The 25324-nt window shown below is 39.9% G+C and overlaps 1 protein-coding gene across 9 annotated transcripts in view; it reads left to right on the top strand.

Annotated features, from left to right (window-relative positions):
* Positions 1-25324, top strand: part of SHROOM2 (shroom family member 2) — a 130660-nt gene that overhangs the window by 94087 nt on the left and 11249 nt on the right. For 7 of the 9 annotated variants that reach the window (XM_052773622.1, XM_052773614.1, XM_052773613.1 and 4 more), the window contains 5 exons: positions 441-544; positions 17751-17828; positions 18754-19512; positions 23172-23723; positions 24625-24805. In XM_052773622.1, the coding sequence (XP_052629582.1) occupies positions 441-544; positions 17751-17828; positions 18754-19512; positions 23172-23723; positions 24625-24805 (1674 nt within the window). The remainder of the gene's footprint in view (positions 1-440; positions 545-17750; positions 17829-18753; positions 19513-23171; positions 23724-24624; positions 24806-25324) is intronic. The other 2 variants (XM_052773615.1, XM_052773619.1) reach the window with 1 other exon arrangement.

Genomic DNA, 25324 nt, shown 5'->3' with positions numbered 1-25324 from the left:
ATAGTGAGATAATAAAATTCTGGAACAGTGATGTTGTATGTTTTACTGAGAAACTAAAGTACATGCTTAGGGATTGAAAAGCTGGTGTGTACTTGCCTCTTCTAAACTATGAGCAACTCTTCTGTAAATTCGTTGCTGCATTTTTTTTTTTGTCTTTGCCAAACAGAAGTTGTGAAGTTTTATATAAATGTTAAGCTCTTCTGTACATCAGCAAAGTAGAGCAGTAACTCGAGCACAGCCAGGTCGGTAGTGCTGCGCACGAGTTCACATAGCATACTGTACTACTTAAAACCAAACAAGCTTAAGACATGCTATGCTGTTGACTTCATGTATATTCAAACAGAGCAAACCCACAAATAAGAGGTTCCATAATCATAGATTTTTCGGGAGTCTGAAACATGATGACTTGGTGTCTTACTTGTGCTATAAACCATTTTTAGGAAGCCTCAGTTGAAGTAAGGAGGCAAGCAGAGGATTTAAGGGAAGATGGGGAACGTATTTTCTCTAAAGTTAACAATCTGGATGAAAGGAACTGCACTGTAAGGTAAGTATTTCTTAATTTCTGGCTTTAAGAGATTTCTTACGACAACTTTGATGTGATCTTTTCCTGACCCAAACTGGAAGTTTTGCTATGATGATTTCAGAGTTTTTGTAATGCCATTTTCCCTTGTTTCCCTCCTTCTCCCCACACACTTCAATGTGCATGATAGAATTAATGTTGGGACTGAAATTTATGGGGACTCTAGGGTGAGCTTGAAGAAATTGTCAAGTGTTGAGTGTATTACAGTTTGTTTGGAGCCAGATGATTCTTATTTGTGTGCATGAAACGATTCAGATATTTTTCATATTTATCAGTTACAGGTTTTTGATGGGGGGGAGGGAGGGGGCGGGGAGGGAATGCTTGAGGTTTCCCAAAAGAGTTTTCCAGTATTATCTGTGGCAGACTGCATACTGCTGGAACATAGTAGTGCTGTAAATTGGACTTTTCTCTACTTGTGCCTTTACAGAATGCAGTACCTGAACAGAAGCCACCAAAAGTTGTTTTTCCATTTGATCAGTTCCCCTTTTCTCTCTTAATTCATGTTTTAATTAAACTGTACAATATTTTCAGACCCTTTTCAAATGTATGACTGTATGGACAATGCAGTTAAAAACCTTCAATGTCTAGGGGGGTGCCCTCCTCCTGGCCCGCAGTTTGCTGGAGCCGTTGTAATGTAAGCAGTGATTTCAGCGATCGCTGATACTGCGGCTGCTTAAGTGGCGTGTGGCAGCTGAACTGAGATGGTGCACACATTGCTATCGCCAGGTTTGGTAGCTCTGGTTTTTGTAACAGGAGAAACACATGTATACGAAAAATAACTTCCATGGGCTTTCCTCAGTTCTGTAAGTGGTATTAATCTCTCAAGGGGAGAGAAAATTATGAACTGTCGCAAACGCATACTCTAGTTGTGGCCGTAAAAGCTTGTAAAAAATTAGTATTCATTCATGTGTTTATACAGTTGTATTTTGCATTGCTTATGGCCCAGCTGAAGACACCATCTGCTATTTTTCTAATTCTTTGTAGCCCTTTGTACTTACCATAGTGATTTCAAAATGAATAGCCCATGAGGGTGTGAGTGTGTGCGCAGGCGCGTGGAGGGGTGATTGGGCTGGAGGGGAGAGGGAGGGGGAGGCAGCAGCACAATCAGCCAGGAGCAGACGAGCTTCTGTAGGCAGACAGCATCTCTGGACAAGTAAAATTATTTCCATCCACCAGTGCTGAACCCTAGTCACAAAAGCATGTGAATAATACTCCTACGCCAGCATTTTAGCAGTGTTTGTGCAGCACAATTCTTGCTTTATAATCACGGAATCCATGAAAATCACGTGACTGGGCACCAGCTGCAATAACCTTTTTTTTTTTTTTTTTTTTTTTAAGCCGAAGCCTATTTTGACATACTATTTCAGATGTAGTATTTGGCCATTTCACCGCGTTACAGGAGGTTTTGTAAAATGGTCTCTTTCGCAGTCTTTCCCTCAGCACTTGTGTTATGCAGAGCGCTTATATGTCTTCCATATTCAAAAAACTAAATAAATAAAATCTGTCATTTGGGAATTTAATTTCTGTGCTGTGAACTACCACTCCATGATGATGAATGGCTGTCCTATGGGAAAGGATATGTATTTCCATGTGCTCATTTTTTTAACAAGGCATTCTTGTGCTCAAAAGCGACTGGACTCATCATAACATGAATTGATTTTATGATTTTTGAGCTGCCCTAAAGGCATTTAGTTTCCTACTTTTAAAAGCTAGCAATCTGCAAATGGCTAGGAAATCTACCTAATGCGTGGTATATTCTAGAACATGAATATTAACCAAACCTAAGGTCTTCCTTGTGGTCATATTTAATACTTTCTTTGAAAATTTGGGTTTGGATTATATTGCCAATGGCCCTTATTTTTTTGCTACTGAGGCCTGTGTGCTACAGTTGCCTTTGTGCTACCAAAGCCAGCATGACCGTGCTGGACATAGGAGCGGCTCTTCAGCATTTGCGTGGGTTAGATGTGCAGGGACCCAAGCTGAGAGCCAGCTGTGGAGTCCACAGGTGCCTTCTCTGGGTTAGAGACTGCCCAATGCTACAAGGTGCCTCTGGCCTCCCTCCCCTCCAGTTGTTTTGCAAAAAAAAAAAAAAAAAAAAGAAGAAAAATTTGCGTTTTAAATAAAATTTGAATGTTTACCATTACAGCTTCCCTGATAATTTTCAGGAGAAATATGACTCTTTTTAATGCACTGAATCTAGAATGAGAAAAGGTTGGAGTATTGTAACAGCAAATGGTTAAAAAACAACAAAAAGAAGAGTATGATAAGCAATTTTTTTTCTCCTGGGCTTTTTGCTTCTGGTTCATTTTGCTACGGTATTTTTTTGGTGCTGTTCTTTTTTTAGCACACAGTTGCAAAACCTAAATTAACATTACTTCGAAAAATTGGGATTTTTTTAAGTTGATGAAGATAATTTGCGAACTCCTTTCATCTTTGGGCTGTATTTTACCCCTCTGAGATTACTGAGTGCTTTCAGTGAATTCAGGTTGTTTCATCTCCCTCTTCAGAAAAGCTACGTGTTCTTCTGAATTGCAGTATTTAATAGCTTGAAATATTATTTTTATAGGAAGAGAAAGTAGTGGTCCATAGTAGCCATTATCATCTCTCATGCAAGTTCTTGTTATGAACTTACAGGCATGCAAACAGTCATCTGACATGAGCTGAATATTTTTATACTGAGACTTGATGTGATTCTAAGTATGTTCTTAACTTTAGGACTGCTTAAAAGTGTTACATAAGTCTGCTGATCTGTAAAACAAAAATTGATGCTTTTTTATGTTTAATGATGCTACTCTTTCTATTTCAAATTAGTTACAAAAGCTTAGCTTTTTACAGATGTAAAGTCTATCCTTCTTGAAACGTGTCTCTCTCTCTGTATTTGTCAAATGACATATGCTGGTTATATAATTAACTTCCCTATAGAAGTCTCCACAATTTCTAAACAGACATAGCCCTTCAGAAGGTTAAAGGTGGAAATTGGTGCTCTCCCCTGTAGTCTGTGGCTTCCTGCAGGATGACACGGCACACATAAAAGTCAATCTACATCAAAAGAATAGTGCATTATGATCTAATTCTTAAGATTGCCATCTACTAGAGATGTTCACAGCCATTGCTTTTATTTACTTTCTAAGAACATTTGACTTGTATCTCTATTAATTTGTTTCTGCAATGTCTATGAAAATTACATAATTTCAAAAACTGAGAAAGGATTTATGAGATCACAGGTCACAGAAAATCTTTCAACTTTTAATAGGTGTCAAGTACAAGAGCATGTGCATGTCAAGTATAGGACCACAGCATGACTCAGCTCTAATTAAACACTGAAAGATGTTTCTTTTCATTTTTTCATGCCTTAGCAGTTGCTCCTATCTGAGCTCTTGAAGACAGAGGAACAGCCTTTACCGTACAAAACCTAAGTAAAAATCATTTCTTGATGCCTAAGTTGACCTAAATGCCCAAGTTTAATGTTATAAAAAAATCTTTGACAAGCCAGAAACAGGAGCCTATAGAGAGGTTCCCGAATTCATTATTAGCCAGTTCATAAGGACACTGATTTTTCAAGAGCTGGTAAATATCTAGCCTCCACACTTACCAGGTGATGCAACAGCAAATTATTTTGCAAGGAGGAAGGAGAGCCTTCAGCAACACAGGAATGTGAATAGTCTTATGTCTTCTGAATCAAGTCAGATGGAAAAGAATTTACAAATGGGTGGTACTCCATTTATATATGTGTTTATATATATCAAGCATGTATGGATGTTTGTGTGTGTGTGTGTATACACACACATAAAACATACATGCGTGTTTTGATAGTTATTTCTCTGAGCTTGTTCTGTTTTGTGACTATTATAGGGGTTGGGGGTACATATCTATAAAGGCTAACTAGCAGAGGAGAAAAAAAACAATCCATATTACACATTTGGACAAATTAGTTTCTCATGTAATCTCATGTTTACAATGATAAATGGTGTAAATTAGGCATTGCAAAATAAATTAGACATTGGAAATACTCATAGAAACTACCCCGTTTTTTATAACTCCAATAATTTTAAGTTCTATATTTGGGGTTTTTTACTGGGCTGTCAAAAAAAGCAGTATAGTAGCAATAGACAGTGGTAGTATCTGCTTAACGGGGAACTTAGGTATTGAAATGCAAGACTGGAAGGGTTTGGGGTTTTTATATGTAGCAAAAGGGCCGTTTGCTTAAATAGTTAAGCAGAACTCTGCTTGCAGGCATTGCATGACATACTGATTTTAAACTTAGATTCTTTATTTACGGTATATACATTGTTAAGAGTCAAATTAAGAAGTTTTTCCTGAATGGATATTGCAGGATGAGTGTGTCTCAATCATTGTAGGACTTATCAAGATATCACCAGAGCTATATAAGCAAAATGTTTTCACCCTCTTCCCTTTTCCTCTTGAGGAAGAAATAGTATGATCTTGTGCAACTGCTTCCTTACGAATCAGTGAAAAATTACTTTGGCAAACATTTCATGCATGTATTAACAAGCTTGATGTTGTGGAAGAGGTGTAAGTTCTCTGTTTTACACTTCACCTACAACTGTTGTAATTTTTCACATAAATTCTTCTAAAGGAAAGAAATACTTCCTATCAGTGTGCTAAGTGTAGAATGACCTAACAAGTAGTATTTTGTAGAAAATGAACTAAATGTGCATGATTACTTTTTTATCTAATGTGCGGTGTACTAACAATTTCTGCATTCATTTTCTTCAAGAGTTTATAAAGTGAAGTGTTCTCTTTTTAAAATCAATTTAAGTATAATAAGGACTATTATGAAGGTTTGAGTGCTCTTTTTTAAGGGAGATTAACTATTCAGTTAAAGGGAGAAGAAAACATGCTTTTCGTGTAGTCAGAACATACCAGTTTGTTCGAAGTAATGCTTCAGATATCTGAATTCCTAATGCTAATGAATTTGCATGTGAAAATGCCTTCTTGCATGAAGTTAGAAATAAAAAAATTTCTAAAAATTGCAGTTTTCCCTTTCCAGCAAGTTGTGTGCAGCTACTTGGCATCTGGAGGAAGTGCAGAAGAGCCAGTGTGCATCCTCACAGGCTCTTGGCTATTAACAAAGACTTAAGTATTTAAGCTGCTGAAGCCCTTTCTATTTACATTAGCATTTCTTTATCATGAGATATGGATTATTAATGCATCTGTCAGACCACTTTTTTTGCCAGTGGTGTCATTGTATGTATCATATGGACTAATGGGTGATGCAGTACAGTCTTGGGCTGTTTCAAAGTTTGTATTTTGTCTGAAACTGAGAAAACACTTCTGTGGCTCTTCCCATGCATATAGAGGCAACAAAGGAGGGAGAGTCTGGCAGCATCTATTCATGTATTAGGAGTCTTCTGCCAACTTTCACCTACCTTAGATTTCTGTAAATACTTGTAATTAGTACAAGTTTCGTTGCCATGAACCACTATGTCTTTCCAGTGTACTAGTGTATGCAACTGATTAATAACAGCTAAATAAATATCACACTCTGAGACAGACCTTGAATCACTGACACATGAAGGAAGCTGATGGAAGTTGATGCTTAAAAACACAGGCCAAAGGTCTACCTAAGCAGGTTTCCTTTCGCTGACGGAACAGTAGCAGATGCTCGGAGAAAATAAAAACAAGGCAAACATGGAGCCATGCTGCTGGATATCCTTGCCCAGCCTCTGCTGATTTGCAGCTAAGAGGTGCAATCCCAAGTATTTGTGATTAACAGCCCTGGATAAATTTTTCTTTCAGAAAAGCGTCTAACTGGTTTTGGACCCACATTGACTTTTGACATTCGTAGCTTTTTGTGCTGATGTGTTGTGAGGAAAATCACCTCTTCTGCAGGGGGCGGGTGGGGTGTCCGCTCTATGAAAGCTGTTGTATGGCTTTGCCCATCCTTATTTTCTTCTTCTGTGTCTTCCCGCGTTCTCATATGTTCCTTTTGGAGCAGTGGGAGAACTGCAACAACATTAGGGTGCACTATGAATTCATAAAGTAACATAATGTTTCCTTTATCTTGACTTACTTTTTTTTCTTTTACTGCTGTGGAGTACAGATGATATGTTCATAGAACAGTCTGTGAAATCCAGCTTTTCCTTCCTGCATAACAGTAATTTCAGTTATACATCATTGTATATGTTGCTGAGGTATAGGAAAAGCTATCCTGTGGGTTATTTTGCATTTATTAAATCTGAATTTCATCTGTTGTTTTATGGCCAATTTGCTCAATGGTAGAAAATCTTTGCTTTGTGTCTTTATTACTCAGAATAATTTCCTTACAGCAGCAACTGTTGCCACCTTCTTTTTCACCCCTTTTGTAAACCATCTAGATCTAACCAGTCCTGTTAATCCTGGGATGATGCAAGTGAGGACTTTGTCCTGTGGCAATCAAATTTTTAACAGCCTCTGGTGAGGATAATTTTTTTTTTTTTTTTTTTTTTTTTTAGAATCTTCTAAAAATCCAAATAGTCTCTGTCATCCAGATCACTGTTATCCACATGTGTAGTGACTCTTTCTAAGAATAGCAGTAAGGCATCTGAGACACAGCTTTTCTGTGCAAGCCCAAATGGTTGTCATTTTAACATGCTAGTTAGTGCAGCTGCTGAATCTCTTCATATAATTTCTACCTGTTTGCTTAGTTTAGATGTTAAGTTTATAGTTCTGAAGTTCTCCAGATTCATTATGAATAATTTTTTTATTCTTGCTCTCTTTCTCTCATTCTCTCTCCAACACCTTCACACCTTCCCTCCCCAAACCTTGCATGTGTCACTTTGCCCAAGCAGTTGCCCAAGTATCAGAGGAATGGGTAGTTGTGCATTGCAGCTACTATTTCAGCAATTTCCTGTGGGAGTTTCAGGTGATTATCATATAGTCCAGGTAACTCGTGACTACCCGCTTAATGGTGGACAGCATCTGAGAGTAATTCCCGCATAGGCTTGTTTTGCTCACGGAAATGTGAAGGGGAGTCCATGTCAATTTTCTGCTGTGGCCTTATTTTCCTCTTATTCTTACTATTGTACTTTTGGCCCTATAATACCTGTGTTTTGACAAAAGTGCCTTTTTTTTCCTTTTTTGTCCTACCACCTTTAATAATTTGTACCTCAGTCTTTTTTTTTTTTCCTTCCCTCCCCCTTTTCCCCCCTTTTCCCCCCTTTTCCCCCCTTTTCCCCCCTTTTCCCCCCTTTTCCCCCCTTTTCCCCCCTCTTCCCCCCTTTTTCCTCTTTTTCTTCTTTTTTTTTTTTTTTTTTTTTTTTACCTTACTGTGTTTATACATCTTTTTTGCTAGAATAGTTTTGGATTTTCCTCATTTGGGTAGGACATTATTTCTCTGGTGGATGTCCTTTTAATTACTGTTTAATCCAGCCTTCAGAGGGGACGGAGAGAGGGGAGGAAAAAGGGTGGTCTTCTGGGGGTTTTGGTAGATGTTACGCATTTTCTCCGAGTTCCATATATAGTATATTCTGTCGCATTTTATCTCTTAACATTATACCATCTGGCTTTTTCCTTTTAAAAATATTCCTCTCATGTATGTAAATGCCCTTTTCAAAATTAAATACCACAGTGTGGATTCTTGATCTTTCAAGAATGATTAATCTAAATACATATGGCCACTGGCACAGGGTCGCTCTTCAAGTGGCAATGTTTTGAACCAGATTCTTCTCATACCTCAGGATCAAGGCAGGAGTTGCGTGATAAATTGTCCCGCTTGCAGCCTTTTTCTTCCTCCTGTTGTCCATTTTAAAACTTTCAGGCTGCTTGAGCTGAGAGATGGGTGGTTCTTCAAGAGCATCCTAAATGCATTATTTTGCCATCTAGGACTGGTTGTGGCTAATGAGAGCACTAAACCTTGCAGGCTCCTCCCATTGCCTTCCCATTCTGCACTCTCCTAGTGGTGCTCAGCCCAGCGGCTGTCAGGTGCACGTACTGCAGGTCGATGTGATGCTCCGCTCTGGCTCAGCAGCAGCTGCTGGATGTCATTAAATGGGTGCTGGACCGTCTCCAAAGCCTGCGCTTGGTTTACAGTACGGTACAGTAACGTCGCCCTGTTTCTCCCCCATCCAATTTGCTCGTTCCCCACACCCTTGAAAGTGTGGCTTCTCCCTCTGCCTCTGTTAGGTGGATTTTGAATCCCTGTTTCTAAATGTGAGGGTAGCTGCCCCACCTCACGTACCCCCTTTTGTCTACTTCCAGCTTCTTATTACCGAGTGAAGTTCCTTTCGCTTAATTGCTGCTGGCACATCTGTTCTGCAGTGTGCATGCAGTGACAGCTAGGGCGATGCGAGGCCACCATGGTCTGATAAAAGGAAGTGTTGGAGGGTTGTTTCTTCTTACGGAAAGTTTCCTCCCCTGCCCAAAAAGGTAAGTGTTACCTAGCGTGAGAAACTGGGAGAAGTCCTAGACGTGATTCTGAAGGTACTGAAGTTGGGGGTGGGAGAAAGGAACGGCATGCAAAAAAGTTTGTGGAGAGACAGAGAGAGATAAATTTGTAAGCGTTAGTCCATTTTTGTGTTCTGATTTGGTTTTACTGCTTTCCCTGGAAAGAGGATTAGAATGAAAACTGTCTAAAGACTTAAGTTTTTGTTGCATCACTTGAAATCCAGCTATCTTCTTGTGGCTATTTTAATGGTAACAGTTGAGTAGGGAGATCAGAGATAATATAAGATATAGTCTCCAGCAGTTATACTCATAAAAGCATCATATACTGATGTATTGTGGGTTTTATTTTTCCCTAAGTTACTTGATGAAAAGCATCTTTGGAAATAGGTGACTGATTTGTCTCCACAGTGCAGCAGTTCATACATTTCTAACATATGGAGTGGCTTTATGGTGTTCTGGTACTAAAAGCTAGCCTGTGAAATGTTCACCTTCTGCTATAAGCCCTTAGGCAACATGGATTATGATTTGCTGTCACGCAGGAGACTGTTTATGCCAGTAAATTTGAGTAACGTTTTGTGCTAAAAAGTAATATGACAGCTAAAACTTCCATTTCTCTGCATGGGCCAACCAGACTTAACCACAGTCTGTTAACCAGTTGTGTTGTATTATGTAAACGGGTGCGTTTTCTTGAAGTCATTCTCTATCTTGAAATCAAATAGACAGCTGTGGGAGACATAAAAATTAATTTTAGGGGAGGATATTAACTGGATATCAGTGCTGTATCATAATATCTAACCGCTGTATGTGATTTTGCGTGCAGTTAAAATAACATTTTCCTCTTAAAGTGGTCACCTTTAAAATGATCTTTTAATACATATTAAAGCCTTATCCACAGTTTCTGTATTAAGTCTTTAATGCGTTCTTGTAGAAAAATTGAAAGGAGCTTGAGCTTTGATGAAGGCCACAATGCCTTTGGTTTCTAAAGATGGAGCGTGGGGGTGGTAATTTGCTCGTGCAGCATGAAAGCATTTAGTTCTTTCCCTGCAGAATCTCCTGCAAGAGAGAGTGCCTGTACACACAACGCATGCAAAAAAATTCACGCTGGAGGGCTGTTGATGAAGACGGTCCTCTAAAATTAAAGACTTGGTTATTTGAACGTTGTTCAGAAAGGAGCCTAGTAACACACTGATCTTTTAAAATAATTTTAAATATTTAAAACTTGTGGAACTGTTGTTGCTGAAATGCAGATCATGATTTTCACAAATGAAAGAAAAAAACCTTTAAAAAATTAAAGGACTTTTAAAATCTCTTTTTTTTTTTAATAACCAAATCCAGGGGGTGGGGGCGGGGGAAGGAAAAAGCTTTGAAGTCTCTGAGATCTTTTCCCTGAGGTCAGAAGTTTCTGATGATGTAACATACAATACAGACCAAGCCTTCACTTATCAAGGTTAAAGTTGACAGAGCTTGTATGAACTTGTCAATCATAGGAAGCAGGCAAAAACAAGCCAGCTGTTGTGAGGCATGGCTTTGAAAATCCTCTGTGTTACAGTAAATGAGACGCAGAGGTTGAGACAGATTCAGTTCTGCAAGGCTTTCAAACTGGCTGGCACATTTGTAAGGATGCAAAGCTCACATATCCAATGAATATGGGTAAACAGCTGTAAATCCCGGTAAGATTGTCTTGTCTTTAGTGTTAAAGCGTGAGAGAAACAGCTAGAGGTGCACGCCTTAATTACCTTTTTCTGTCAGTTCTGAACAGAAATTGGCAGTATTAATTCATACAGTATTTCTTTTGTTCTCCAGGTCTTTGAGTACAGGCTGTGTCTTCTGTCCCTATCAGCAGAAGCTACAGTAGAAAATTAGGAACGATGCAATGCTTGGTACAGAATTTTATTTTGCTTAGCGTAATCGACTGCTCTGTTCACTGGTGGGTTGGGAGAATAGAGGGAAAACGTGAGTTAATTCCAGCTAAGATGCTTTGTGTGCATGTGCTCGCACACACGCGCTGTTTTTAGCAGCTTTTGTTTTCACAGTTGGCATCATGTACACTGGAATTAGAAGGCAGTGCCTTTCAAAAATACTTGTTTTCTGGACTGAGGGCTGCAGTGCTGCTGTTGTGGCTCGGGGTGCCAGGCTCGGGGTTCCTCTCGGCTAGGGGTGGTGCGAGAGCTTTTCATCTTGTCGTTTTCCTGGCAAGCCTGTTACTGTGAGTGCCGGCTCGCACGAAGACCTTTTCCACAGCAGCAAGAGATATTAGCTGGGAGTGTAAGAGAATTGGATGTGACTATTGGAAGCAAGCGGTGAGTGCGGCTCTGAGTGAAAAGACGGCTATTGAAATGTGTGCATATGCATGCTAATTAATTTAAATAACTGGTTTAGGATTTTTCTTTTCCTTTAGAGATGAGCTACGTGTTCATTTTGGTGCCTGCCTGAGAAACCCAGGTGACCTAGCTATTATTCACAAAGTGTTTAATTTTATAGCTTCTGTTCGGTTACTGAATTTTTGTTCAGCTGCAAGCAGCTGTTTTCGGTAGTAACAGCAACAAGAAAATAGCAACAGCATATCAGAAAAAAAAGTCTAGATGTAAAAAAAAAAAATCAAAGGAGTGGCAACTGGAACGTAGGGGGTGCTTTTTTTAGTAAATTGACAAAACAATCAGTTTTGTTTGAGTTTTTAATGTGACTGATTTCCTTGTTAGCAGTGTTGGAAAGTATTGTCTTTTGTCTCTGCAATGGTTGCCATTTGTGTAATATGATGGCTCTTGTTATACTGTTGGGATATTCTGATGATTGAATTCAGTGTGTAAGTACAGAACGCATTAACTGCTTGACTTAAGTGAGCAGAAGTCATTTTAATTCCATGCAGGCAATCCCCTGTGTGCTGGGACAGGCATGCGATAGATAAAGCAAGTAAGAATACAGCCATAAAAATTATCTTTTATCATTGATTTTTGATGTGCAGCAGAATGGAGGAGGGGCTTTTATTTTCTGAAGTAAGGAAAGAAAAACATCCCGCCGTCTGCCCTTTCCAACAAGCTTCTTCCCTTCTGCATAAAGGCTCCTATGCTGTTATAAGAAATTTAATTTTAATCGGATTTGATTTTTACTGTAGGCCTATGCGTTGTGCTGCTACCCATGATTGACTGGCCTACATTTCATCCATCAACATATCTTTGCTTATCTGCTGCAGAATTAGAGTGGGTCTGTTGAATTTATTGCTGATTTTCATGGGGAGAGAGGTAACATTTTTAGAAAAAGAATGAATGTGAGATGAAAACCCATGCAGGTAGGACAGGAGAGAAATTCTGATGGGATCAACGGGCTGGCGAGCAGTGTCTGTTATCATATTTTATTCTGTGATAAAGACAGGTGATAATGCAAGGGTTGTTAAGCTAGAGTGACATTTTGCTTTATCACATCGGGTGCAACAACTAAGCTGTATTTAGTGTGACTGACTAAACAGATAGCTGCCATCCGGGCACAGATGATGTTAACAGGCATTCAGAGACAGTACTGGAAAACCAAGACTCGCATCATGATAAATGGGTTGTAGTGTAACAGTGATGTGCCAGGGGGTATACTTTGGGAACTACCTTGCTGGTTTTCTACCTTCAGTTGTCTTCTGAAGTATATCAGGGCATCTTCTTTTCCTCTCTCTTTCTTTTTTCTTTCTCTTTCTTTTTTCTTTCTCTTTCTTTTTTCTTTCTCTTTCTTTTTTCTTTCTCTTTCTTTTTTCTTTCTTTTTTCTTTCTTTTTCTTTCTCTTTCTTTTTTCTTTCTCTCTTTTTTCTTTTTCTTTTTTCTTTCTCTTTTTTCTTTTTCTTTCTTTCTCTTTTTCAAGAGCATTCTCTCATCATTCAGCATTCATTATTCTTTTCATCTTAACACATGCTTTGAATTTAAGACTCTGCTTCAGTAGTGCTTCTGGGATGCTAGTTGCCATTATCTGTCTCTTCAGACCAAGGCAGCGAACAGCTCTACTTCTTTGTAGTGACTTAGGTGCTGTGCCTCTTCCTGCAGTGATTGTTATGGTCCAGCCATCACAGTGATTAAAGGGTCTGTTTTCTGGAGGGTCTTTTATTCTATGCATTTGTCTTTAAAGATTTCTAAGTAGTTTTGTAGTCCAAGTTCTCATTTGACATCTTTGGAATATGCTTCATGTGTCACTATATGGTGGATAGTGCATGCTGTACTGACTCAGTAGTGATAGCAGATTTAGTGCTCATCAGAAAAATGGACCGCTGGTAATACAATTGCCCTTGTATTGGATGTCCAAATTGTGGTGTTCTGGTTCAGTGTCTCCTTGGCATTGCAGTAGTAAAGCAAATTTGAGGTTTTCAAAATCTTTGGAGTCCTGGAGCCTCAGAAAGAAAAAGCATGTGGGACTCAGATGAGGATTCAGATACCTTAGAAGTAAGATGTCTGCATGTGAGTAAAGTGCTGACTCAAGTTATAATCCATAGAAATCTTTACCTTGATTCAGTTGGCTAAACACAGGTGTCTAGTGAGACCTGAGATAGCCCAGCATATCCCACTTGGCTTCCAGCTGCCACCTCTTGGGGGAACTGATGCCTTTGAATCTTTAAAGTTTCTGAAATGGTAGAAGACACCTGTGTTTTGGGTAACTAAATTGATCCCCCAGACAGTGAAACAAACCAATGTGTGATTTGCATGTAGAGACTACTTTAGGATGACCTGAATCTATTGGATTGCTTTGACCATATCAGTATGGATTAGACCTCAAACTTTTTCCTAAATTTCGAACAATCTTAGCTTGTGCATCCTGTTGTGGTCTCAAGCAGAGTTATACTGGGTAGAAGAAACTACTCTTTATTTGCAGACTGTTGCAGAAGTGCTTTTGGATCCCACTGTGCCAAGTGCCAGGCAAATACACAATGAAAACATAGTTTCAGCACGTAAAGTTCACAGCTGAAAAAGTAGTGTATCAGCAAGGGCTCTGCCTATAAACAGGGTTTTGGCATAAGCAAAGACAGTGTTTCACAGTTGCTTTAAGCCACGTAGTTATCTGTTTTGAGCCAGTTCAGCTCCTTGATCCAGTTTTGTGTGGGGCTATACAATTCCTACTGCTAATACAGTGGAGAGGCCAAGACGACAAAATCAGAGAGGACTAAGAAGGAGACTGCCTCTTCTGGCAAATACCTGCATTTAGATCAGTTTAAAGGGACTGCAAAACTGTGGCCTTGATTGTGAGGGGGTGGTTGTTGCTGTAGGGTGAGGACTTCTATGGAGGAATCTTACTCAGGTGTGAAGACCTTTTTCCAATGTAGCTTGTAGTGTTCAAGAAGGAATTTAAGCTAAATCAGCAGCAGTCATTCCATTTGCTCTCTTTTGCCATTAAGTTAGTGCAGGACATGTTGTTGCTTACATAACTATGCTTATGTTTTATGGTGAAACTTTTGCACAGAAGTCAGGCCTTTAACAAATGTTGCATTTTTCAAATGTTGGCTCATGCATTTTTGCAAAGCTTATCTAGTCTGGGATTTTAAAGTTGCAGTGTCTTGTGGCACTGTTTGGCTTGGCCTGAAGCATTCTCAAGAAATTGTAAATCATACAGATAAAAATCAGACACATTGAGCTGATCGAAGTGACTCCCATTTACTGAGATACAACATTCAATCAGATCATTCTACCTCTCTGTCCAGGTTTAGTGAAATCCTGAGTATGGGGCAAATGAAGGAAATGGTTTGGGGTTGTTTTTTATGGCAACCAAAAATGTTCTCCTTCTGATAGGCATCTATACATAATGATTCATTTTGGTAATTGCTCAGTGACTCCACTGGCAGGCTCCTATTAACGTGTGTGTATGTATATATAGCTCTCCATGGTTTAACTTGCATGTAATAGCTTACATGACTGTTACCTGTTTCTGGTTTGTTAGAATAGCCTGTTGTGTTATTGCTGGGGGCCCTGGGGGTGTCCAGACTGGGGAGGAGACTTGGTTGATTTCCCTGGCTTAGTGTTTACTTAGCCTTTACATTTCAGTCATGAGCATGTACGCCCCAAGCTAATGGAGCCAGAAGGACACTGAGAGATGTACTTGCCCATTTGGGTAGAAAATACGTAGTGCCATTATGGAGGTACACATTTCCACCCCCATGGTGGTAAGTGGTGCTGGTGTGTTTGCTGGCTGTGGCCATTACGTGGAACGTGCAAGCCACAGAGCAGAGCTCCTGCCAAGCTCCCCTGGCTGACGAGGGCACAGCCTCTTGTCTCTCCGCACAGTCCTCCTCTGGGAGAGCTGAGCCCACTTCTAAATGAGAGCTTCTCGAAAATGTGGAGGACTGGGTTTTGTAATGCAGCAATTCCTTCTTTTTGAGTTAGAAGCATATTTTGGGTTTCTGCCCCCCACCATTTAGATATGAAGGCTCCTATACCTAAACACCAAAAGCAGGTACAGTAGAAAAGGCTAACGTTAGCCTCCTGTACTAGACTCACCCTTACTGAATGGCACTTTGTATCAACAGCCGAAGTCTGTTGATTACACTTCCTTTGCAGTTCAGGTTAAGTGAGTGGTGTAAGTCGTCTGACGGTCAAAGCTGTAATGTCATCACGTGCCAGGGATGGGGAATGTGATGTGAGCTTCCCGATTTGGTTGCATGAGGAAGGCTCTTGCATTTGGATAGTTGTGGCATTGTATCATGGGGATGGGGATGAGGGAGCTTTGGGTTTGAAGATAACTTAGAGTTTAATGTTTTTGATGGCAACTGGTTAGTTATCTAGAATGAAAGTGGTAATTAAGTCAATTGTCATGTTTTCAGACGATTGTTCTCTCTCTCTCAGTGATGTTTGGTTATAAATTATGAGTTCCTTTCAGTGGTGTGTTATCCTTATATAATCCTATGGGCTCATTTCTGAAACAGCTGTATCCTGCGCATATCATTAGCACCAACAGATTTAAAGTAGCTTAGTGGACTTCTTGGTATTGATAATAATGTAACACCTTTGCAGGTTCTTGTCACTGTGTTCTCCTGGGGCTTGAAGCTTGCTTTCTTTTCCTCCTTTCTGAACAGTAAGCTCAAATCTCTCCAAAATAATGTGATAAGCATGTTTTGCATGAGGACCCACTCACACTGAATGCAAATTAGCCTCAGTGTCGAATGTAGCCACCTTTCCTCAGACCCATTTTCTGTGGCACTGCAAAATGTTTGATTAATTTTGTGGAAGCTGTATGAAGGCACATACGTAATCTCTGAATTTTATCTCCACGTTTGCAAATGTAGCATCTCTAAATTTCTCTGTGCTGTGATTCTTTATTTCCTTTTACTCTATTTTGGAAGGTGGCAGGACTACTAAAGCATTTATTGCTTCTGAGCCGGGGTAATATTAAACAAATTTGGTTTTATGCCTTGGATATGTAAACTTGTCAGATAAGGGGTATACTCTGTCCTGTTTGCTTCCACCAGCACACCCACTCCTGATGTGCATGCGAAGTTCAATGTATACTTTGCAAACTGGCTGAGGTAGTGCATGTAATTTATGTCTTTGCGACTTTTTGTGCCGTGCCCTTGATTCTTCCATGCACCTAAGTGCAGCTGGTATACTGTCTTATGTTATGGCTTATGTATGTGATGATGAATAGAGAGGCCTGAAGAATTTTTTTACATGGGTTAACTAGGAGAAAATTACGCTCTGCATGGGTTATTTAGACAATGAAAAACACTGATTTAAACACATTATTTCATACTTAAGGCCTGCAATCTTCATTCAGTAAATATTTCCATTAAAATTAGTGGAACTATTTACAGGTCTGGTGCTTACATTGAACTCACTAGGGAAAACCAGCTGACTCTAGAGATGCTATGTAACCAAATCTGAATAGCGTTGGTCTTTCTGGCCTTACATCATTTTACTTAATAAAACTGTCCTTCGTCTAGTGTTAAAATAGAAGTCAATAAATGCTGCTTTGTAAAACAGAATTGACTCTGAATTTGTCAGATGACTTGACGTTGTCTGAACCAACTGCTCTTAGTTAAAAGCAATATGAAAAGATCTGAGTTTAAACAATATTCAGCTCCTCATTCATCTTAAATTGAAAATTTAGCTGTTAAAATTGAATTGTAAAATTTAACACTTCACATGAGAGAGAGAGAGAGATTGTGTATGTGACTGTTAAGGAATTAAATTGTGAAAAAGCCATCTCTCTTGGAAGTACAATGCTATTTTATTACTGACCTGTAAAAATCGGTGTGAAGGACGATTATTTAAAATCCCATACATCAGGCAGTTTAATGACAATGTCCAGATTTATTTTAGAACTTTTTTCCATAAGTGCTAAAACATCACAGATCCAAGGACTAAAAAATAATTTTGAATGTAATTTGATTGTACAGGTGTGAAAGTAGAACCCACATCTAATCAGTTGTTTTCCCACAATACTTAATTTTAAAAATTTGTTTTAATTTAATTAAAATAGTAATGTAGTGAGTAATTGCTCCAAATTTTTTCTTCTTGAATTAATAATGGCCTTTAACCTATTATGTATTTTATGTGATTTTATCTCAAATGTCGTTTTCATGCTGATGTTAACCGCCTATAGACTTATTCTCAAAACTGGTACAGTAATGTTAATAACCTGTTTACACTGAAAATTCAAGTTAACCTTACTTTACAAATAGGCTGGGAAAGATGCCTCTTTCAGTCCCCTCAAAAGAAAGCTTGGGCAGTGCATGTCTACAGGGTTACTACTTCAAAATACAGAGGCCAGCACTGCTGGCAGCAGAAATTATATTAGCAGCTCTCTGAAGCCTTTTACTTCTCTGTTGCAGCTTCTTTTCTAAGCTCACAGTGTCTCTTCAGCCTCCTTTAAGCAGAGAGCAAACCTGTCTCCTCTTGGGGCTTCAGAGGTACTTTTCTTTTTTTCTGCCTTCTGTTTCTTTCCCAATTTGTCTTTATCTGGTGAGCACAAATGAGCTACATGTCTTGTGGCAAAGCAAAAGCCTGGAGCTGCAAAAGCCTGTTTGCTGGCTAGAGAAATAGAGAGTGTAAAATTGGAATAAACCCAAAAATATTTCTGTCTAAGATAAGGCCTTTTTGGCCATTGTTTGTCATTTGTGCTGACATGGCAAAAGAAGTTCAAGTTTAAAATAAGCCTGACTGGAAAATACTATCCTTTCTAAATTTCCTTTTCTGTCTTTTTTTCAGGAGATACTCATTTTCCCTTTCCCAGTTTTTTAGCTTCAGCAAACGTTTTGTTTGCACTCATTTCGTTTTTCACCAGTTATGCAAAAATTCAACCTCCAGATTCATAATTAAAGTTCATGGTATTCAATTCACATTTAAAATGACACTGACATATAAATTTTGCACATGGAGAAGAAACTTGTTTTCCGCACTTCTTTACTGACTCTGAAGCAAGAAGAGAAATAAATTTTAGTATTAGGATTCCTCTTCTTGAGACAGTTTTATTTTCTACCAACATTTGCACGTTTGGCTGTGCCACATACATCAGCACTTGAGGTGTGCTGTGCATTTAATTACGCCGTGCACACTGCAGTGCCTTGGGTTACCCGAAGGTTGTGTCTTTTCCTGCGGTGCTCCATGCCCTAATTTAGCCTGACATTATGCTTTGACTCATCACGTTAGATTAGGTACACTGTGTATGCCCATACATCAGAGGATGTTTTTGTGACGTACAGTTACCATAGATTGGAGGAGTTGGTGTTAAATGTTGGATGTGATCTCAGTGTTCAAGCTTCCCGCATCGGTGCGGTGGCCTCGTGCCAAAGGAAGTAAATCAGCAGCGCGCTAACGATGTGTTCTTCTCTCTAGGCAAGCTGACCCAGGGGCCCTGAGGGAAAACCCACAGGAGAAGAGGGATCAGCTGGACCAGAATTTAGGCCACAAGTGGAAGGCATCTGTCAGACCTTTGCACGCGCGAGAGCCTACAGTTCTGCCTCACGAGAGGCGGGGGAGGTCTGGGACATTGCCTAGTGATTACCGATACACTCAGGAAAACGTGAACGAGAAGAGCAAGGATCATAGCCTGCCTCATCTGCCCTGCTCGGAGCCACAGACCTTGAACGAGAACCACTCCTGTCTGTCCCGGGGCAAAGGAGAAGAAAACCATAGGGTAGAGCCGGTGCTGCTGAACAAGAAGCGTGGACCTGCTCCTCAGAGGCCACCACCGCCTAAAAGAGATAAATACAGGCGACCGGACAATTCTGTACCATCGCTTGGCACCTCTTCTGAATCTCTGCTGGTAGCGCCCAACCGGCCCTGTCTGTCCTCGTCCCCCAGCTCTGCCGAAGTGTTTGCCAGTCACTCCTCTCTCTGTCAGAGTCCTGCAGCTTTCAATGGAAAATTGAAGAGTGCTAATCCACAGCAGCTCCAGCAAGCATCATCCACGGAGAATGTTTGTCAGCACTTAGAAGAAAAAACGCACCTTAGGTCTGAGTCTGTATTATCTTCCAAGTATCGGTATCTTCAAAAACCTGGCATGGAGACATCAAGGTCCCCTTCTCCTCAGTTTGCACCACAGAAGCTCACTGATAAACCTCCTGTGTCCGTACAGGATGAGAACCCAGCCAGGTACTAGATGTAACTCCTTTACTATTTTATTAACACTTTTTGCCTAGTTAGACCTTATTAATGGTTGACTGTTCGTTTTCTTTACTAAAAGCACATCCTTCGCGTTCATTAAGCATGAACCATTACAGCACGTCCTAAAGAGACCTAAGACTTGTGTGAAATTCCAATTGGTACCATTAAAGTCCTTCAACTGGTCTGTGGTTTCTTTTAGTTGACTGATGCTGCTCAGGTGTTACAGCTGGGAGTTAGTAGAAAATGAAAGGGATGGAATCAAATGGATTTTCCACTGTAAGCCTGGGTGTCATATATGAATATTAATTGGCATAGGGACAAAGCAGATGTGGGAAAGGAAGCTGTATCCTTTGTGAGAACATCTGTTTTGAAAGCGCGCACAGTAAGGTACACTGTCAAATCATGACTGTTTTCATGTTGCTTTTACGATGAAACATGGCACTCCAGCTAGTGTGCGGGAGGGGTCTACAGCAGTGTTTGTGTTGAGATGGGCTGAAGATTCAGCAGGAGAGTGTCAGTCCCAGAACTGACAGAATTAACTAACTCAGAATTAGACAAACAGACTGAAATTAATTGATTGTTATATCTGTCATATGCTGCTAACATCATAAAAGGTTATTCTCCCACAAGATAACAAACTCTTCCAGGAAGCTCAGGCATCTTAGTTTTCATAAATCCTTCAGCACTATAATTCATGGTTAAAGAATGAAAACAAAACTTCTAGGCTGAATGAATGCAGAGGTTGCTTCTCTGAGCAAAAGCAGTTGGAATAGCTTTTCTCTACTGTAATGTAAATAGTTGAATAGACTCAATGCTGTTTTCCAGTGTGCCTTATGACATAGAAAATATGAATCACTTTTTTCCCCTAAACATGCCTTGATGTTTTTCCTCTTGTAACTACTGGAGAAAAAAAATGAGATTTCATCCTGCAGTGTTTTTAACATAAAGTAGTAATACCGTTTACTATGAAAAGTGCAACATGTCATGTGAACCCTAGCATCTTTGTGTAAAGGTAGATGACAGTAATGACTTCCTTAATTTATTGCTTTATTAATAGATACTCAGGATGCCTAGAAAGCTAATTGTATTTGTCCTTCCTTTTTACTAAGCTTTAATGTTGAAATGAGCACTGAGGTGTACCTAATTATATGCCTATATCTGAATGATAATACACTTAGCCTGCAAATCTTTTGTTAACATTTAAAATTCTTAAGTCCAGACAGCTCTTGTTTGTGCATAATGTATTGTCCTCAGTTAATAATTACATTACTCAATAAAACAGGTATGGCAAAAAAGGAAAGACATGCGGGCCATACCTCTGAACCTTCTATATGGTATTTATTTCATAGGAGTAAAATACATCAAGTAGATTTATCTTAATATGCAATTAATTAGATTTGGCTTATTACTTCTATTGGCTCCTTGCATATAAGCTTTTGGACATGCCAGTTTGCATGCTGTGGGCAGCAGATGTTTGATGATGTCAGCATGTGGCTGTTTTCTTTAAGAAAGGTGCCTTGTTTATCAACAGGATAAACTGAGTGAGTGTGCAGGGTTTCCTGCAGTGTTTTAGGTAGAACAATGTAGTGTAGGGAAATGGTGGTGGTGTGCAGAACCCAGCTATTTCCAAAGACGGCTGTTTAGCAATAATAAGATGAAAAGACTGCATCAGTAGATGTGCATCGATAGATTTCCAGTAAACATGCACTCAAGCCAAGGAGTGACTGTGCTCATGGTTGGAGTAAAGCTTCATAATGGCCACAAGCAGAGTAGCTGCAAAGCAAAATTTCATGCCACAGTTCGACAAATGGAAAACCTTCAGAAATCAGGAGGATAGTGATTGCAGAAACAGAATTTCTGAAGCACCTGGTGTTGAACTCTCTTTGCTCTGACTGAAATCAGTTGACTTGATGATGCCTTAAGTATCTGGAAAATCTTTTACTAGGCTGAGAGGAATGTACTCGGAGTCTCAAAAGAGATGCTGGGCATTTTAGGTAAAGAATTGCAGTCAGCTTACTTCTTCCACTTGTCCCACACACACTTATGCATGCATCTTGTATTTCCTCCAAATTCAAAAATGTGTTCCTCTTCACAGACTGGTGGAGTTCAAAAGGCGTGGGCTTTATTTAAAAACAAACAAAAGAAAGGGGCAGTGGCAGGCCTCTGCCCAGCTCTGCTGCAGGTAGGCAGGAGAGCCCACATCTGCAGGCAGGGAGCTGGGGCCGAGTGGCTGACATGGGAGCGAGCTCTTCAAAATGGCAGTCACCTTGAACGAAAACACCCTGACCGAATTGGAGGGGGGGGGGGGTTCAGCATGGGCTGGAAAACATGCCCTGAAAGTTGGATCAGAATGCTAAAGCGTGTCTGCAAAGCACATGAGGAAAGTAAACACCTATTGGGAGGCAGCACATTAATTCAGAAGCAAATATACCTTTAAAATATAAGATACAACTTCTGAAAAATACAAAGTCAAACAGATTTTGCTATTCCCTACAAAAGAAGAGTACAGCACAATAAAGTATAAGTTTATTTTTAAGGGAAGCAACACACCCACGCTTAGAGGAAAAGAGCCGTAGTATGTCTTGCTCACTTATCTGAAAGGCGGCAAGCTACCCAGCCAGATGAAACCAGATATTTTAGCTAGTAGGCAATGTTCCTTTACTTGCTGTAGAGCTTCCAAACCCACATTATGACAGTAATTTTAAACTTTCTGCAAACTCAAAACCACCAAACTAGACTTCAGTTTCTTATATGGTTTACATACAGTACAGATGTTTCAGTAATGTTATTTAACATGTTATTGTCCAATTTAAAAATCTAAGTTAGCCTCCTCTTCAAATAGCTTGCCTTAGGTAATGTCCAAGGTGGCCCTTTGTGGTATGCAGGACAGAATTTTTGCTGTAAGCTTCCCTTAAAAGGAGTGTCCAGAATTGTGTGTTATCTTCTTCAGTGGCTGTTTTTTCTTCTTTAAGTAGAAAACTAGGACACTATGGTAGGATCTATTTAATAAACTTCTGTATCTTGTGTGAAATTTTACAAATACAGATTATTTTTTTTAATCATGTAATTAAGTTTTGAATTATTTCCAGGTTTTCCGTGTGTGATTATTTGTTATTCTTGTAGCTCAGGAAAGGCCTAGCCTGCAGGATGCTTCCATCTGGTCTGTTGTCTCTTCCCTTGGAAGAGCTGGGAATTGATGTGAGGGCATCACAAACTCCCCAGGCAGCTAAGCCGCCTGTCAGGCCAAAAACTGAGGCCACTGTTGGATGTGTGTAAGGCAATGAGGTTGAGCTCAAGGCATGTTTTCCTCTGTGTGGCAACAAGGTTCAGCAGCACTGGCTCAAATCCGGGGCCTGGCTGCTGAGATTGTACCCTCATGTTCATGGAAACGAACAGAAGTCCCATAATGTGAGTATTGTGCAAGGCTGATGTCAGGATTACTTACAAATGCACTAATACTATCTAAAATGTGTGGGCAGAAAAGAAAACATGTAGATTTAGGGTTTCAGACACAGTGCAAGGAATATTCTATTACCTAGATCTCTTATCTACCTTTTTTCGTCTTTGGGCTTCCCCTCTGATTTGCAGATAAGAACTGAGATGTAAGGTTCTTCCATTTCTAAAGATCAATTTTCCTTATTTTCCAGAATTGAAAGGGTTATAGACAACAATACTACGGTGAAAATGGTTCCCATCAAGATAGTTCATTCTGAGAGCAGCGCAGAGAAAGAGAGTCGGCAAAGTCTTGTCAGTACTATGGAGCCTCCTGCTTTACCCAGTGGTTTGGAAAAGGACCAAATTAAAACACTCAGCACTTCTGAGCAATCCTATTCACGTTTCTGTGCTTACACCAGGCAAGGTGTAGAGCCAGAGCCAGAAGCCAGAACCAAACCAGCTGACCCTCAACCAGCTCAAGAACCTGGAAGCAACTTGAAGGACAGCAGTGCTGCCACGCCAGCAGTCAGCTATGTAAAGGCCAAAGAGAAGACCTTTGAAGACTGGAAGTCAGAGGAATTAGCTAGAGAGATTGTGGGAAGAGATAAATCTCTAGCAGACATACTAGATCCTAGTGTGAAAATAAAAACAACAATGGATCTGATGGTTGGAATATTCCCTAAAGATGAACACCTCCTAGAAGAAGCTCAGCAGCGCAGGAAGCTCCTGCCAAAAGTTCCTTCTCCAAAAATTTCAGAGGAGAAGTGAGTATTACTTTCTGTAGGCCAGTGGTTCCTTGTAAGCTGCTGTCCAAATTGTGTCAGTTTTCCTAGGGTGCTGAAGCTCTTCCTACTGTTGAGGTTTGGGCCTTTTCTGAGACTTTTCCATTAGAATACCAGTCAAGCGTAACACTGCTGAGGATAGCATTGATGACAGAAAAAATAGTGTTGTACAATATGAAAAGTTTCCTGAGACCCGGTTGAAAACTGTTTGTGTGAGAACTTAAGGAATAATTAACTTCTCCCATTTCACAGTGTTTAGATATTTTACCAAGATCATCCGGTTTAGTAACTGGATAGAGAAGGAATAATATTTTAGCCTTTTTTATGTGATGAAAATTTACAAAGACATCTTGAAGTGGGCATGAGGCATTTCCTGGAAGTGAATGAGAGCAAAGTAAGAAAAGATATGAATTCCATTAAATTCCTTCTATGTTGATGTTCTGTGGGTCTTTTGTTTTCTTGGTATGAGTTATCAAATTAAGTTGTAGCCTTCTCGAGAAGTTAATGTGTAATTCCATACTTACGTTGCAGTAGCTCACATTTGGCAGTCTGAAAGGATACTCTCTCTGATACTGAGGTCTTTGCACTTCTTAGTATAATGTAACTTTACATTTTGTTTCCAGCTGAGATATCTTAGGTCCATTTCACTCATTGTAATGGTGGAAGGTCTTCTGCACTACTCCAGTTTTAGCTTTTGATGGGCATGTGCTGAGTTCATAGAAATTTTCTTCACAACTAGTATTTATTTATCCTATTTCCAAGCTAATGGCTTTCTTTCTGGCTCACCTGCTTGCTTGGTGAAATGATGGCTCTAAAAGGTTGTCCTTTCTTTTCAGCAATTAGGGTGTCAAGGCAGTTAATGAAAGTTTTGACTTTTTACCAGGAAAGAGGAGCAGAGTGCGCCGTCTGCCATCTCCCTGACAAGCAATTCTACTTACTACAGCACATCTGCACCGAAGGCAGAGCTGCTGATTAAAATGAAGGACATGCAGGAGCAGCAGCAGCAGCAGCAGAGCGAGGATGATTCTGAAGACGAGCTGGATCATGACTTGTCAGAAAAGAAGGTAAAAGACATTTCTGAAAGTGTAGTGGGAGGCTCTTGGTTACGTGTATTTCATTAACTGTGAATTTACTAGGTAAACACCCCTAAATAAAAGGCCTTCTAGATGTACAGGATCACTTGGAAAATCAGCCTGGGGTGTGGGGTTTGGGGCGGGGGGTGTCGGGGGGTGGTGTTCTGTGTCCAGCTGTGAATTTAGGTACTCACATTAAGTGCTTTTTTGCAGCTTGGTGCACATTTTGGAAGGTCCCAAGGGGAGAAGTTTTGGGGAGGTTATTTTCAAATACTGTTTTCCATTTGAGATTCTAGTGTATTTCTCTCACTTGCTATGTACAAAGAAACAGTAGTGCTTATGTATCCCACTGTAACTGGTGGTGGTTTTAGTTGCTCCATACTTCGGAAATTTAGGGCCAGGGTTTGGGTTTGTCATGAGAGAGAAGGAAGACACACGCCTCCTTCTTCTCTTTTTCTTTTTTTTTTTTTTTTTTGCATTTGTTTTCATGGGCAACAAACCACTTTGCCC

This window comes from Harpia harpyja, chromosome 22 (genome assembly GCF_026419915.1).
Source record: "Harpia harpyja isolate bHarHar1 chromosome 22, bHarHar1 primary haplotype, whole genome shotgun sequence".
NCBI classification, from domain to species: Eukaryota; Metazoa; Chordata; class Aves; order Accipitriformes; family Accipitridae; genus Harpia; species Harpia harpyja.
This window is presented reverse-complemented; position numbering and strand designations above follow the sequence as displayed.